Genomic DNA, 12,451 nt, shown 5'->3' on the forward strand with positions numbered 1-12,451 from the left:
CGCAACCCTCGAAGGATACTTCACATCCCTCTAAAGGAGGGTATGTGACAGCCTTTAACTTTTTTTTGACGTCAATTCATGTTAAAGGGGTGCAAGTTTATCATATCCCATTATTTATTTATGTTAATTTTGAAATGGCCACCCCTTTCTATTACAATATTCACATCCGTACATCCCACACCAAATCCAATTTGATGGGTCACAACTCACAATGTAAATAGGTTGTGCCCCAAAAATCATTTCGATAGGTTGATCATAGCTATCCGATCTATAGAGAAACTCCGTATAATCAATTGTCTATAGGTCAGAGTGCATCGATCATCCTATGGAAATGATATTTGGGGCACAACCTATTTACATTGTGGCCCATCAAATAGATAGTTTGGATCATGGTGTAGAAGGGGGTGAATTTATAACCGCCCTTTTGAAAAATGGTCGAAAGCTACATGGCAGTTAACTGGCGGGACCTTCGTAAATTCGGATCGGCCTTGTTTTAAGTTTTAATCCTCTATTATCTATTTCAAAATTGAATGGTCGGGATCAACCGCTCGTGTGACATTTGGTTTCAAAGTGGGTCCGATGTCGACACGGTCCACACGCAGGTCAAGATCATAGACAGCCACGATTTAGGTATGTCCTGCGAACCAAAGCAGCGGTATATTCTTCATTTTATCAAAAAATAAGGATTTTTATCCGCCCCTTTTGATCACCAGGAACACCCCCCTGTCAGTGTATCAATGACTGTTGTAATTATATCAGAAGAATTCAACGCCCCTGATTGCCACAAACACTGACAGGGGTGTTCCTGGTGATCAAAAGGGGCGAATGTTGTAAAAAAAAAAAGTTTTTCAATGTTCCTTTGGATTAGATAGAGAGAGAGAGAGGTGTTAGGAACATTCCTGGCACCAGCCTAGCAGCCTTTCTTACCAAACGTCGAGTGGTTTTCGTGGGAAAATCCGGCTATAAATACCCTCCTCTCGTTAAAGATAAAGCTTTGGTTTCACTTCTTTTCCCTTTCACCCAACTTTCTCTGTAATACTGCTTTTACTTTATCAAGGTTTCTCTCTCTCTCTCTCTCTCTCTCTCTCTAGGTCATGACGAAGAACATTTTGATCACCGGAGGAGCCGGTTACATCGGTAGCCACACGGTTCTACAGCTTTTGCTAGGAGGATTCAAGGCCGTCGTCATTGATAATCTCGACAACTCATCCGAAATCGCCATTAAAAGAGTCACCGAACTCGCCGGTGATTTCGGAAAGAACCTTGTCTTTCATCAGGTGAAGGAAAATCTAATTCTAGGGTTACATACTTACTTACTTATTGCGTTTAATCTGTTGATCTTCTACCTTTTTCTGATCTCTGTATACATAGATTTTAGATGAGGATCTCTGTCTTTGATTTCTCATTGTACCTTCCAATTCTTGTACTTGTCAAAGCTTAAATCTTCTATCTGTAATGCTTACTTTTTTATTTGGATTTCGGATTTCGATTTTTTAATCTGATTAGGCTGTGAGAGGACTCTGTGGATGTCTTCTAATAAGCTCCAATGCTTTAATTTATTGTTATATGAGGTGGTTTTTCCATTATGCTCTGTTTTTGCTTTAGTGTTAGCCCCCACTCTACAGAGGGCGTGAGCACCAGGCCAAAGTTATCTTGATATTGTAAATCATTTATTCATCACCCAAATTGTGCTACCATAAATAACACTCCAATGCTTCTATCTAATCAAGACATTCCCGTTCAGTAACTCCGTAAAATCCTAGCATGTCTCTGATCTTCATAGTGTATTGGTTCAGATCCAATGACAAGTGGAAAAAGAAGGGCAAAGAGAAAGAAAAGTGGGACCAGGAAAGTGGAAAAATAAGGGTAAAGAGAAAGAGGGACCAGAAAAAAAGGGAGTGGAGAGAAGAGAAAAGAAAGAAAGTGAAAAAGGAGTTTAACGATAGAAATTGGAACTAATATGAAGCATCACAGTTCAAAAATAGCCGGACCATGAAGGTTCTTAGCAGGATGGAGTCGATTTTGGTAGTTGGCACCGGTGATGTGATGCTTTGATTGTTAAGAAGCTGATCGAATGGTTTGCCCTGCTATGGCCTTTTGGATTACTTGGTTGATTCCACTAAGAATTGACTGACATTTATATACATATGTGCATGCATATGTGTGCTGTTTGTGCTCTTGCATTTCTGTGTTACATGCATTGGGTCCACTGTCCTTGATTAGACGAGCTTCATGTTACTCAACATGTCCTTTCCTGATAATATAATCTTCTGCTTACAGAGAATCTTTTTTGTGCTGGCTACTTGTTTTTCTGCTTCTTTTGATGTACCTATTCTTCGTAAGAGAATTGATTTCAGGAAGTTACAAACCCATCAGTCATTTCCATCTGATTTTGTGGTGGAAAGGCTATCTACACCACCTACCTATCTATATACATCTGTTTCTTTCACATTTATTTTTATTTTTTTTGTTTGGTATCGAACAAAATTTTGCCTGAATTTTCTCAAACTCTTCTATGCTTGCAATGGGTTGTACTACTTCGAGTTCAGATTAAGACATGGTATTAGTTTGTGGTCATGTGGAAAGTCCTTCCTATTTGCAAGATATAGCCGGAAACTATATATATATATATATATATATATATGAGAAAAGTGTAGCTACACATACATGTAGCTAACTTAGCTACACCGACGGCTTAAAATACAGTGGGCCCCACATTGTTTGGGTGATGCAAACCATTCATTTGATGGGCCCTCACATAGATAGGGTGTGCCCAAAAAATCAGCTCCATAGGATCATCCCAACCCTACGATTTGTGGAGGCAAAAATGGACGTGTAAAAACCTTCACAAATCTGTCCATTTTTGCCTCCACAGTTTGAAGGGTTGAGATCATCCAATGGAGCTGATTTTTTGGGCACACCCTATCAATGTGAGGTCCTATCAAATGAATGGTTTGGATCACCCAAATAATGTGGGCCCACTGTATTTTAAGCCGTCGGTGTAGCTAAGTTAGCTACACGTATGTGCAGCTTCACTTATATATATATATGAGGAAAGTGTTTCTAGTCCGGCCGACTAGAGATCATTCTCTAGTCCGCCACCCAAAAACACATGGGTCCCACATATTTTGTGGTGATCTAAAGCATTCATTTGATAGGCCTCATCATAGATAGGATGTCCACAAAAATTCAGCTTCATAGGATCTTCTTAACCCTTCGATTTGTGGAGTTAAAAAATGGACAGATTTGTGGCGGTTTATAGCCGTCCATTTTAAGCTCCACAAATCATAGGGTTGGGATGATCCTATGAAGTTCCACAAACACATGGGTCCCACTTTCCTCTCTCTCTCTCTCTCTCTCTCTCTCTCTCTCTTTATATATATATATATATATATATATATATATATATATATATATTCTTCTCTCGAATAAAGAAAAATGGCTAATAATTACTTCAATTTTACTCTCTGCCATTGTCATATGTCTCGGATGTACACTATATATCATTTAAAAGGGAATGCATTATTGAATAACAGTATACTGGATTGGCAACTTTTAAGTCTATAAATATGCCCATTCCAATGAATTTCTGACAGCCATGTGTTTCTGTAACTTTAGAATGGGTTATCTTAAGTTAGCTCCTTTCTTCTTTCCATTGTAACTTGTGAATGCCGATTTCCAACATTTCTTAGATGCACTCTACTTAAGCTTTCTACTTTCTTCTGCAGCTTGACCTCAGGAACAGAGAAGCATTGGAACAACTTTTTGCTACGTCAAAGTATGGTTCTAATGTTCCCTTACACCCTTTTTATTTTCAGTCTCTATTTGAATTCATCTCATTACCTTGATTGTCAAGAAAATAATTATGACTATATTAAATGATTTTTAGTTCCTGCTGTAATAACGTTACACATTTCCTGGGGTTGGTTCTGTAGCTCAACGGTTGAGGCTCTATTTCTCAACCTTGAGGTCTCAGGTTCGATCCCAGCTTACTGATTAAAAAAAAAAACAAAAAACTTTACACATTTGCTGTAATAACATTACACATTTGTTTTGGTTAGGCATTTGTACTTTCTTCCCGGTCATTTTCTTCGAGATCAATTATGATTGTGTGTGTTAGCAATAAGATGATTTCAAATCATTTATTAAACATTAGAATGTGCACTCTTTCTGACTGTAAGCCTGAAGTTTTCTTTGTGCTTATTTTAGTCATTTGCTCATGAATTAATGAAGTCATCGATGCCGTAGAGAATGTTTCACCATGGAGTAATTCTTGTTATTCATAAAATACGTCAATGTTAATTTTTCTTATTCCATCATTTTATACCGCTGGATATTCTGTGACTTACTAGCGCAGTTGCCTTTTTACATACCATAAAAGTATCCGTCTTCGTTTAATAAATAATCTGTTTCGTTTAAAAAAGAATACCATAAGGTCCTGAGTGATCATTTCAAACTGCTAAGCTATTATATTTAGGTGCATCCATGCGACTGTGGATCAGTTCCACAATTTGGTCTCAAGGCCACAAGAATTATTACTACTCATTTGGAATCTTCTTTCACATAGGATCAACTTTGCTTCTCAACTCAACTCAAATCAACAAAGCCTTTGTCCCAAACTAGTTGGGGTCAGCTAGGATCAACTTTACTTCTCTTGAACCTATTTTCTCAAATAATGATCACTATGTCACACTTGAGGCACTCTTTTAAACCTTATATTTCCATTTTTATCAGAAAATATTAGTCAGAATGATTTTACGTTTTTATTCTAGTGACCTATCCATCACTACCTAATCTCTTTTCATGCAAGTGATTTATTTCTCATATTCTTTAACTTGCAGTTCTTCATCGTGGAAATAATAGAACAGTTCAAATATTTTCTGGTTTTAGAAACTGCTGAAGTTATGTTTACAATCTAACCATTGCAGCTGATTATATCCCTTTGCAACAAGCCCCACTTGGTACCTTTTTATGCTTCCCTTTGTTCTAGAGTTTACCTTATACAACTATTTGCAGCCCACATAATTCTCTCATGAGTTTTGGGAAGATTCCGATGCACAATTTTAAGAAGTGATGGAGTTTCTTCATCAACATGTTTTTTGGTAAAAAAGTCATTTCCTGATTTCCGCTGATCTGTAAAGAAAAAGGGGCCCGGGGCCCCATGAGGAGGACTCCGAGCATGTATATGACACTCTTTCACCCATGGAAGAGTCAATATTTGATTTGAAAACAGAGTTAGTTTGACTGCTGCATGAAACTTCCTACCTGCTATCACAGCAGGAGGCAGAATCAAATATGAGTTATCTCTGATATATGGAGATAGCTTTCAATGATGATTTTACTTCGTTCAAAACTTGCAAATAATTGTGCACCTTATACTGCCAAATTGATGGAGTAAACGAAAACAACTTGGGTAGGAACAGTGAGGAAATACTTGAGGGCTAGGAACAAAACAGAGAACATGACCTTGGATAGGATAGAATGAAAGAAAATGATCCATGTAGATGAACCCAACTAGTGTCAGGATTAGACTTAGTCAATTGTGAGACGAATAGATCCTTCCACCTTCTTCATGAATTTTTTTTGAAGGATTTACTAGTTTGGGACAAAGGCTTAGTTGAGTTGAGTTGTATACTTATCGAAATTTATGTTAGTATTTTGATTTATGCTCTTATGCTATTTCTTGCTGTTGCCTCTTCTTTCATTATCCTGTTCAAGCTGTATCATATAGAAAAGTTTTATATCCATGAAAACTGACAAGGTTCTTATCATGGTCATTATTCATTACTGTATGCTTTTGCTAATTTTTAGACAATTTCTTCTTTTTTTCCAGCGTTGCTATAGCATGTTTTTTGTTTTGTTTTTTGCATTGCTATAATTATATCAGTGTCCTTTTTAGTAATAGTTATCCAGTTTGACATTGTCTGTGATCATCCTTTGCAGTTTTGATGCTGTTATTCACTTTGCTGGATTGAAAGCAGTGGGTGAAAGTGTGGAGAAACCTTTGCTTTACTATAACAACAATATTATCGGCACAATAAATCTCTTGGAAGTCATGGCTGTTCATGGGTGCAAAAAGGTATGACTTCCATGTGTACCTCATCCGTGGAGCTAATTCTTTTATGACTTAGATTATGTGAAAATTCTATAAAATAAATAGATTTCGTTGAGTGAACTTTTTAGAAATAATCTTTTTTATGTTCATCATATGCTTGGTTATTCAATTAAAATCTTATACTCTTCTCTTTATCTAGTGAGAACAAATCTGTGACCAAGAAACTAGCATTTCTGAAATATAGTAATTTTGTTTCCAAACTTTTCCTCTTTGGATTGGCACTTCAGTGAAGCATGTGGCAAACATGGTTTTTAGATTTCCAACAAAACCGGCATGGAACAACCAAAATCGTAATTTTGTTTCCAGCCCCACCGAAAGCGAAACGATCGAAACGCATAAACCAAAATCGTAAGTGTAATAATGGTATGATATACCAATATGTATTACATAATTATATATATATATATATATATATATATGTGTGTGTGTGTGTGTGTGTGTGTGTGAATTGCATGTGGAATTTGGTATGTACTGAATTATCATACATGTGCGACAGTGCATGTCACTAGGTGTTCGGTGTTTTTAAACCATTATGGATGTTTCCTAAGTGTGCATTTGTGCTTATTCTAGTATTTTCTGAAGTTCCATTTTTAAATTCTTTCATTTGCATATGTTTCTGTGATTTTATAGGATTTCCACCAAAATTTCCTACCGAAACTGAAATGTTTCCTTTTCCGTGGCCATAGAAACTAAAAAATAAAACCTTGGTGACAAAGGGGTCCCCTATGCACAAAATAAGTACATGGATGTTCAAATTCAATTTCTGAGTATTGTGAGTATTGCCGGACAGAATGTTTAGAACTCATATTCGGAGAAGTACTAGGCCTAGGTGAAACTGTGTCAATTCAATCGAGTCAATGATTGACATGGTGAGTCCATGATTCATGCGGGAGGTCTTTTACTGGCTTTGTTTTTTTTGGGTGGGGGGGAGGGTGTCTGTGTGTCAAAAGGATTTATCAAAACCACGTCGTCTTGGGTGAGTCATTGATTGACTCGGCAAGTTTTTAAACATGTTCGGACGGACATCTTTATCGCTACAGATCTAATAACCTTTTATATTTCTATGTTGTACTGCACCATTTTCACATCACGGGCTTAAATATTATTATCTCCGTGCTCATCTGTTTTTTCTGTAACATCGACACAGCAATGGGAAAATGTTTGATTCATTTTCTGATTGTTCGACATCACAGATCTGATGTATTGGAAAATTATCTGCGCATGGGTTTTGTCTGCTTATTGTTCGAAGAGACCTCTTTGTGTTCGTCACCCGGAAACCCAGGTCTCAAGAATATCCAAAAGATATAGAATATTAGTATAGACATGACTTGGATGAACTGGGTCTTGGGTCTCATATCGGATTTAGCTTTATAGGTGTTAGACGATGTTATATCCTTATAGTTCTCCCAACTTGTTCCGTCGCAACAACTATAGGCAAGCCTTCAATAAACCCCAAATTGATTTGGTTGCCAATACTTAAATCCAATAGGAGCTGGGTCTTGGATCTTAGCTGGACTTAGCTCTATAGGTGTTACATATTGTTTGTTTATTTTTATTTTTTTTGAATGGTAGGTGTTACATATTGTTAGATCCTTAGAATTCTCCCAACTTGTTCCATCGCAAAAAATCTTTATTATTCTTGATGATAAATTTCACATGTTCCACTTTATGGATCAAATGCCAGCCAGCAATACATGATTCTTTATTTGTATTGTACATTGAATTCATTTTTGTTGGCTGGTTTTTATAATATTTCAGCTTGTATTTTCATCATCTGCTACTGTATATGGATGGCCAAAGGAGGTTCCTTGTACAGAAGATTTCCCACTATGTGCAACAAATCCATATGGACGGACCAAGGTATTTTATTGCTTTCTTCTTATCAGTTTGTTCTCTTGCTTCTAACTAATAAATATCTTATGCTGGTTGTTGTAGCTTTTTATTGAAGAGATCTGCCGCGATATTTACCTTTCAGACTCTGAGTGGAAGGTCATATTACTTAGATATTTCAACCCAGTTGGAGCTCATCCAAGTGGTTATATTGGTGAAGATCCCCGTGGAATCCCAAACAATCTCATGCCTTTTGTACAGCAAGTTGCTGTAGGCAGGAGACCTTCACTTACAGTGTATGGAAATGATTATTCAACTAAGGATGGCACTGGGGTATGTGCTTTATTTTCAGGATGTGAATTTGTTTATGGTTCTCGTTTCCTCATGTTTATCTGCTTGAAATTCATGTGAATAATATTCACTTATACTCTCATCCTATTATAGTTTTACTGGAATAAAATTTTCTTGTTGTTTGCTTCTGTGAAACAACCAGTTACTCCAAAAGCTTAAGCCGTTATTTAATCTTTTATACTTTTAACAGCTTCAATTGAGCAGGTCTATGTTCTAATATTTCTTATCCCATGTCAAACTTCTAGCTTTTGCTTCTTGTTATAGATTCTGTAATTTTTTTTTGTATGTTATTTGGCCTTTGGATGTCCATGATTAGTACTCGGATTATATGTATGCATTAAACTAAGAGGTCAGTGGAACATTTTTTTACCCTCTTTTCCTGGTCACTTGTCAAAATGAGGAAAAGAGTTTCAAAAGGCTTGTATTCCATTGAGCTACACTGAGCACACATACAATTGCAACAAACGGGGAAGCATAAGGATGGTTGGAGTGGAAACAAACATGAACTCTCTGGAGTCTAAATAGCAACTGAATTGTATCATAAAATGGCTGCACACTGGTGTGTCTACAATAATAAATGAAGGGAAAAAAAGGAATTATAACAGGTCATCCCTACACATACAGAAACAATATATCCTACTATACAATCCCCCACCGAAAAAGTGGCCTAGAGAGAAATGAAGAGTAGTTCTATGGATTTCATGAAGACGTTTGTGATACGAAGCTCAGACAATTGATAAGGTAGTGAAATATTCCCAGCTTGATAATTATGTTGTCACAAAATGATTGTTGATGATATGACAGGGGAATGCATCATTCACGCCTAATCTCGCCCTCTTAGGGCAGATAAACTTCTAATCAGTGTCAATTACAAGTATAGTTTTTGCAGAGAGTTTTTTGGAGAATTTTACCCTCAATATTAACCCCTTGCTAAAAAAAACTCATCTTTTTAGGATTAGAGTTGTAAGGGAAAACACTAAGAAGTCTTACTTTTAATAAACGATCAAGGAGTTGGGACTATCCCATCAAAATGGGATCAGCAACAGCAAACCAGTCTTGTCATGTCCTTTTAAATGAATGCATCACATCACCATTTTAAGTGTTCCCCGTGTGCAATGTGCTAAGGCTGTGATCATTAACAAAGAGGATGCTATTTTTTATTTAAAAAAGAGTAATGCTAGGGAAACCGAGAGTAGGACCTAAAAGGGGACCGAACAAATAGATTCACACCACAAAATCACAAGTGACGTGATCCAACCCTTAATTTTAGGGAAATGTCAAAAAGTAATTTTTTTTTTAATACATGGCGTTTTCTCATTGCAGGTCCCCTGCTAGGTGGTGCTCTCGGTCTCCATATCATTTTCCTTTAAAAAATGACTTTTTATCTTAGACAAAAACACCAAAAATCAGAGGAATAGGATTGTTGAGTGAGAGATTTTTTCTATGATTTGTGGACACGGACACGAGTGTCGCACGTCGACACGGACACGGAGTGTCGGACACGGCGAACTCCCAAAATTTAGAAACGGGGACACGCCTAAAATAGAAAGTACATATAATTATTATTTGTGAACACGGATTTGTTTGCCAAGTTTCGACACATATAGGAGGTATCTAACATGGCAACCCCTAAAAATCTAGAAATAGTGTCACTCATACACATACATACACATACATACATATAAAGTTACTGACACTTCTAGCAGTACACTTAAAAGTTTCTAAAGGAGTGTCGACACGTGTGGACACGGGTGTCGTGTCGTACACGACATGACACTTGTGTCGGCAATAAATTCAAAGTGTCGGCCAAATCATAGGATTTTTTTAAATGGTAAAAAAGATTTTATTAAAAAGAAAATAGAGAGAAGAGTGAAAGAGATTTTTGGTATGCAATCCATCCTTTGTGAGTCCAACAATGAATGGTTTTGGTCACCAAAGTATGTGCAGGCACCAATAATTCATCATATTTGTATGCAAAATTGGGAGTTCAAGTTCACATGACGGAGTTTTGTTTTTGTTATCTTTTAAGTGATTTTTCAACATTTTTATGGCTTTCGCATTTATCCTGATGTTTGATGTTTGAAGCTTGAATCATGCTTATATTGAACTTCTACCCCTACCTTGGGCTTATAATTCTTGTTGTTTTTTCATGAATAGGTTTTGGTTCTCTTCATATGCTAATTTTGTAAACTCATTGGTATTTGGATTTGCAATTGATCGAAAAATATCTCAGATTCATTGCCTTTTCATTTGGATACTGTCAATCATAGTCCCTTCTCACTGCCTACTCAAGTTATTTATCTGCTCTGTTTACCGTGAAGCAGACAAAAAGATTATACCTGTGCATAAAATGTGACTTTTTAAAGTTGTCTCTCTCTCCTGTTCTTAGTTTGCTTTCCAATGTAATTTATTTTCATGCTCTTGTATCTGCAGGTGCGGGATTACATTCATGTTGTTGACTTGTCAGATGGACACATTGCGGCACTCCGCAAGCTATTTGAATCTAATATAGGTGTGGCACAACAACTGATCTTTCTATTTGAATCTAATATAGGTGTGGCACAAATTGTTTTTCATGTTTGATGATCGCCAAGTATTTCAGCCTTTGGTACAGAATCTACAGATTACCTTCTTGTTGGTTGGATATGATTTTGGCCAAGATGTTTCTACATGCGCTGGTGTACATTTTTTTGTTTCTAGAATCAATATCTGGTCTGCTGTTTTACTTCTGCACCTTTTAATGCAATGCGGCTAAGAAGAAACTTGCTTTAAAGAACTGGGTTTTGTATTGCAGGTTGTGAAGTATACAACTTAGGAACTGGAAAGGGAACTTCAGTCTTGGAAATGGTGTCTGCATTTGAGAAGGCGTCTGGAAAGGTGCTCTCCTCATATAACCATTCACTCAAGGAAGCTGTTTATTTCATACAAAAAGTCAATTTTCAGTTAATCTCCCAAAATATATACCATTTCTAGATGAGTTCTCTATTTATCTTCACTGAGATCTAACAGTCAACACTAAAAAAGAATTGGTGAAATGGTTTCATTACCAAGAAAGCACTTTCTCCCCATAATTTGTGGATGTTTGAAAGACCCATCTCCACTATTTTCACCCTCACTTTTTTACCATTGCTAATCAATTATGTTCCTCTCAGAAAATTCCTCTGGTTATGGCCGGAAGGCGACCTGGTGACGCAGAAGTTGTTTATGGATCAACTGTCAAAGCAGAGCGTGAGCTGAACTGGAAGTAAGTTCATCCATATGAATGTTTTTTCTTTTTTCTTTTTTTTCGAACGGTTCGACCATATGAATGTTTAGTTATATGATAGGGTTTGAATGTCTCATCTTCTAAACTTTGCGATGAATATTTAATGGTCTTACAGAGCGAAGTATGGCATAGACGAAATGTGTCGGGATCAGTGGAACTGGGCCAGCAAGAACCCCTATGGGTATGGATCGCCCGACTCCACCGAGTGAAGTTCTGAGTATCATCATCTTACTACCTCAATTTCGGCTTTCAACGCGGCTGCTATTTTCTGTACTTCTATTGTATTAGGAATCCAATTTCTTCAATCTATGGAGAAGTGGGTGAGATGTGCTTGATCATTTTCCAACTGATGTTTGTAGCCAGCTGAAATGGTCTCTGATTTATACTATTTCCTATTAAAGTTTAATAATGGTGGGGTCATGAAACTGTTGCTGTAGCTATAAGGGAACTGTTTTCATTGCTTGAACTCTGGGAATGCCAGAAGAATGAAGGGGGAATCGTTCCTTATTTGTAAATAAGATTAGTTTAATTGATCTTATATGAAAATAATCACATTTAACTACATCTTTTCTAAAGCTATTATAAACATTTGAGGGCTGCTAGCAAGGCATGTAAGGCATGCGCAAGAAGTCAAGGAAGAAAATCGCATTTAACTTCAACCAATGTGTTTGTAGGATACATACATGCTAACAATGTTGAAATGACCAAATCATTGGTGAATTTAACTTTCATCTTTATTTTCCAAACGAAATCCCGCTGTGTTACTGTTTTCCTAAACACTATTTGAAGAAAATCGCATTTAACTTCAACCAATGTGTTTGTAGGATATATGCAAATGATTTCTAGAGATATCCGAAGAGACCCTACGGCAAGTAAAGGCAAATAGTCCA

The 12,451-nt window shown here is 36.8% G+C and overlaps 1 protein-coding gene across 2 annotated transcripts; it reads left to right on the forward strand.

Annotated features, from left to right (window-relative positions):
* Positions 1-916: 916 nt before the first annotated feature.
* On the forward strand, positions 917-12,123 carry UGE5 (UDP-D-glucose/UDP-D-galactose 4-epimerase 5). 2 transcript variants are annotated; one of them, XM_077395183.1, is made up of 9 exons: positions 917-1,277; positions 3,729-3,778; positions 5,944-6,079; positions 7,874-7,975; positions 8,051-8,278; positions 10,730-10,850; positions 11,091-11,173; positions 11,449-11,540; positions 11,677-12,123. In XM_077395183.1, the coding sequence occupies exons 1-9, from the start codon at positions 1,095-1,097 to the stop codon at positions 11,768-11,770; spliced, it is 1,089 nt and encodes a 362-aa protein (XP_077251298.1). In that variant the 5' UTR covers positions 917-1,094; the 3' UTR covers positions 11,771-12,123. The 2 variants fall into 2 exon arrangements, with proteins under 2 accessions (XP_077251298.1, XP_077251299.1); XM_077395184.1 differs by having other exon boundaries at positions 924-1,277; positions 10,730-10,808.
* The last annotated feature ends 328 nt before the right edge of the window (positions 12,124-12,451 follow it).

This window comes from Tasmannia lanceolata, unplaced genomic scaffold (assembly GCF_043159265.1).
Source record: "Tasmannia lanceolata isolate RefF3 unplaced genomic scaffold, GAP_Taslan_0.1 ptg000013l, whole genome shotgun sequence".
NCBI classification, from domain to species: Eukaryota; Viridiplantae; Streptophyta; class Magnoliopsida; order Canellales; family Winteraceae; genus Tasmannia; species Tasmannia lanceolata.

Excerpts from the sequence above, each read along its gene's own strand:
- UGE5 (XM_077395183.1), top strand. The coding sequence starts at position 1,095 with ATGACGAAGAACATTTTGATCACCGGAGGAGCCGGTTACATCGGTAGC. Across the intron at positions 3,779-5,943 it reads CAACTTTTTGCTACGTCAAA|TTTTGATGCTGTTATTCACT; the intron begins GTATGGTTCTAA and ends CATCCTTTGCAG. Across the intron at positions 8,279-10,729 it reads CAACTAAGGATGGCACTGGG|GTGCGGGATTACATTCATGT; the intron begins GTATGTGCTTTA and ends TTGTATCTGCAG.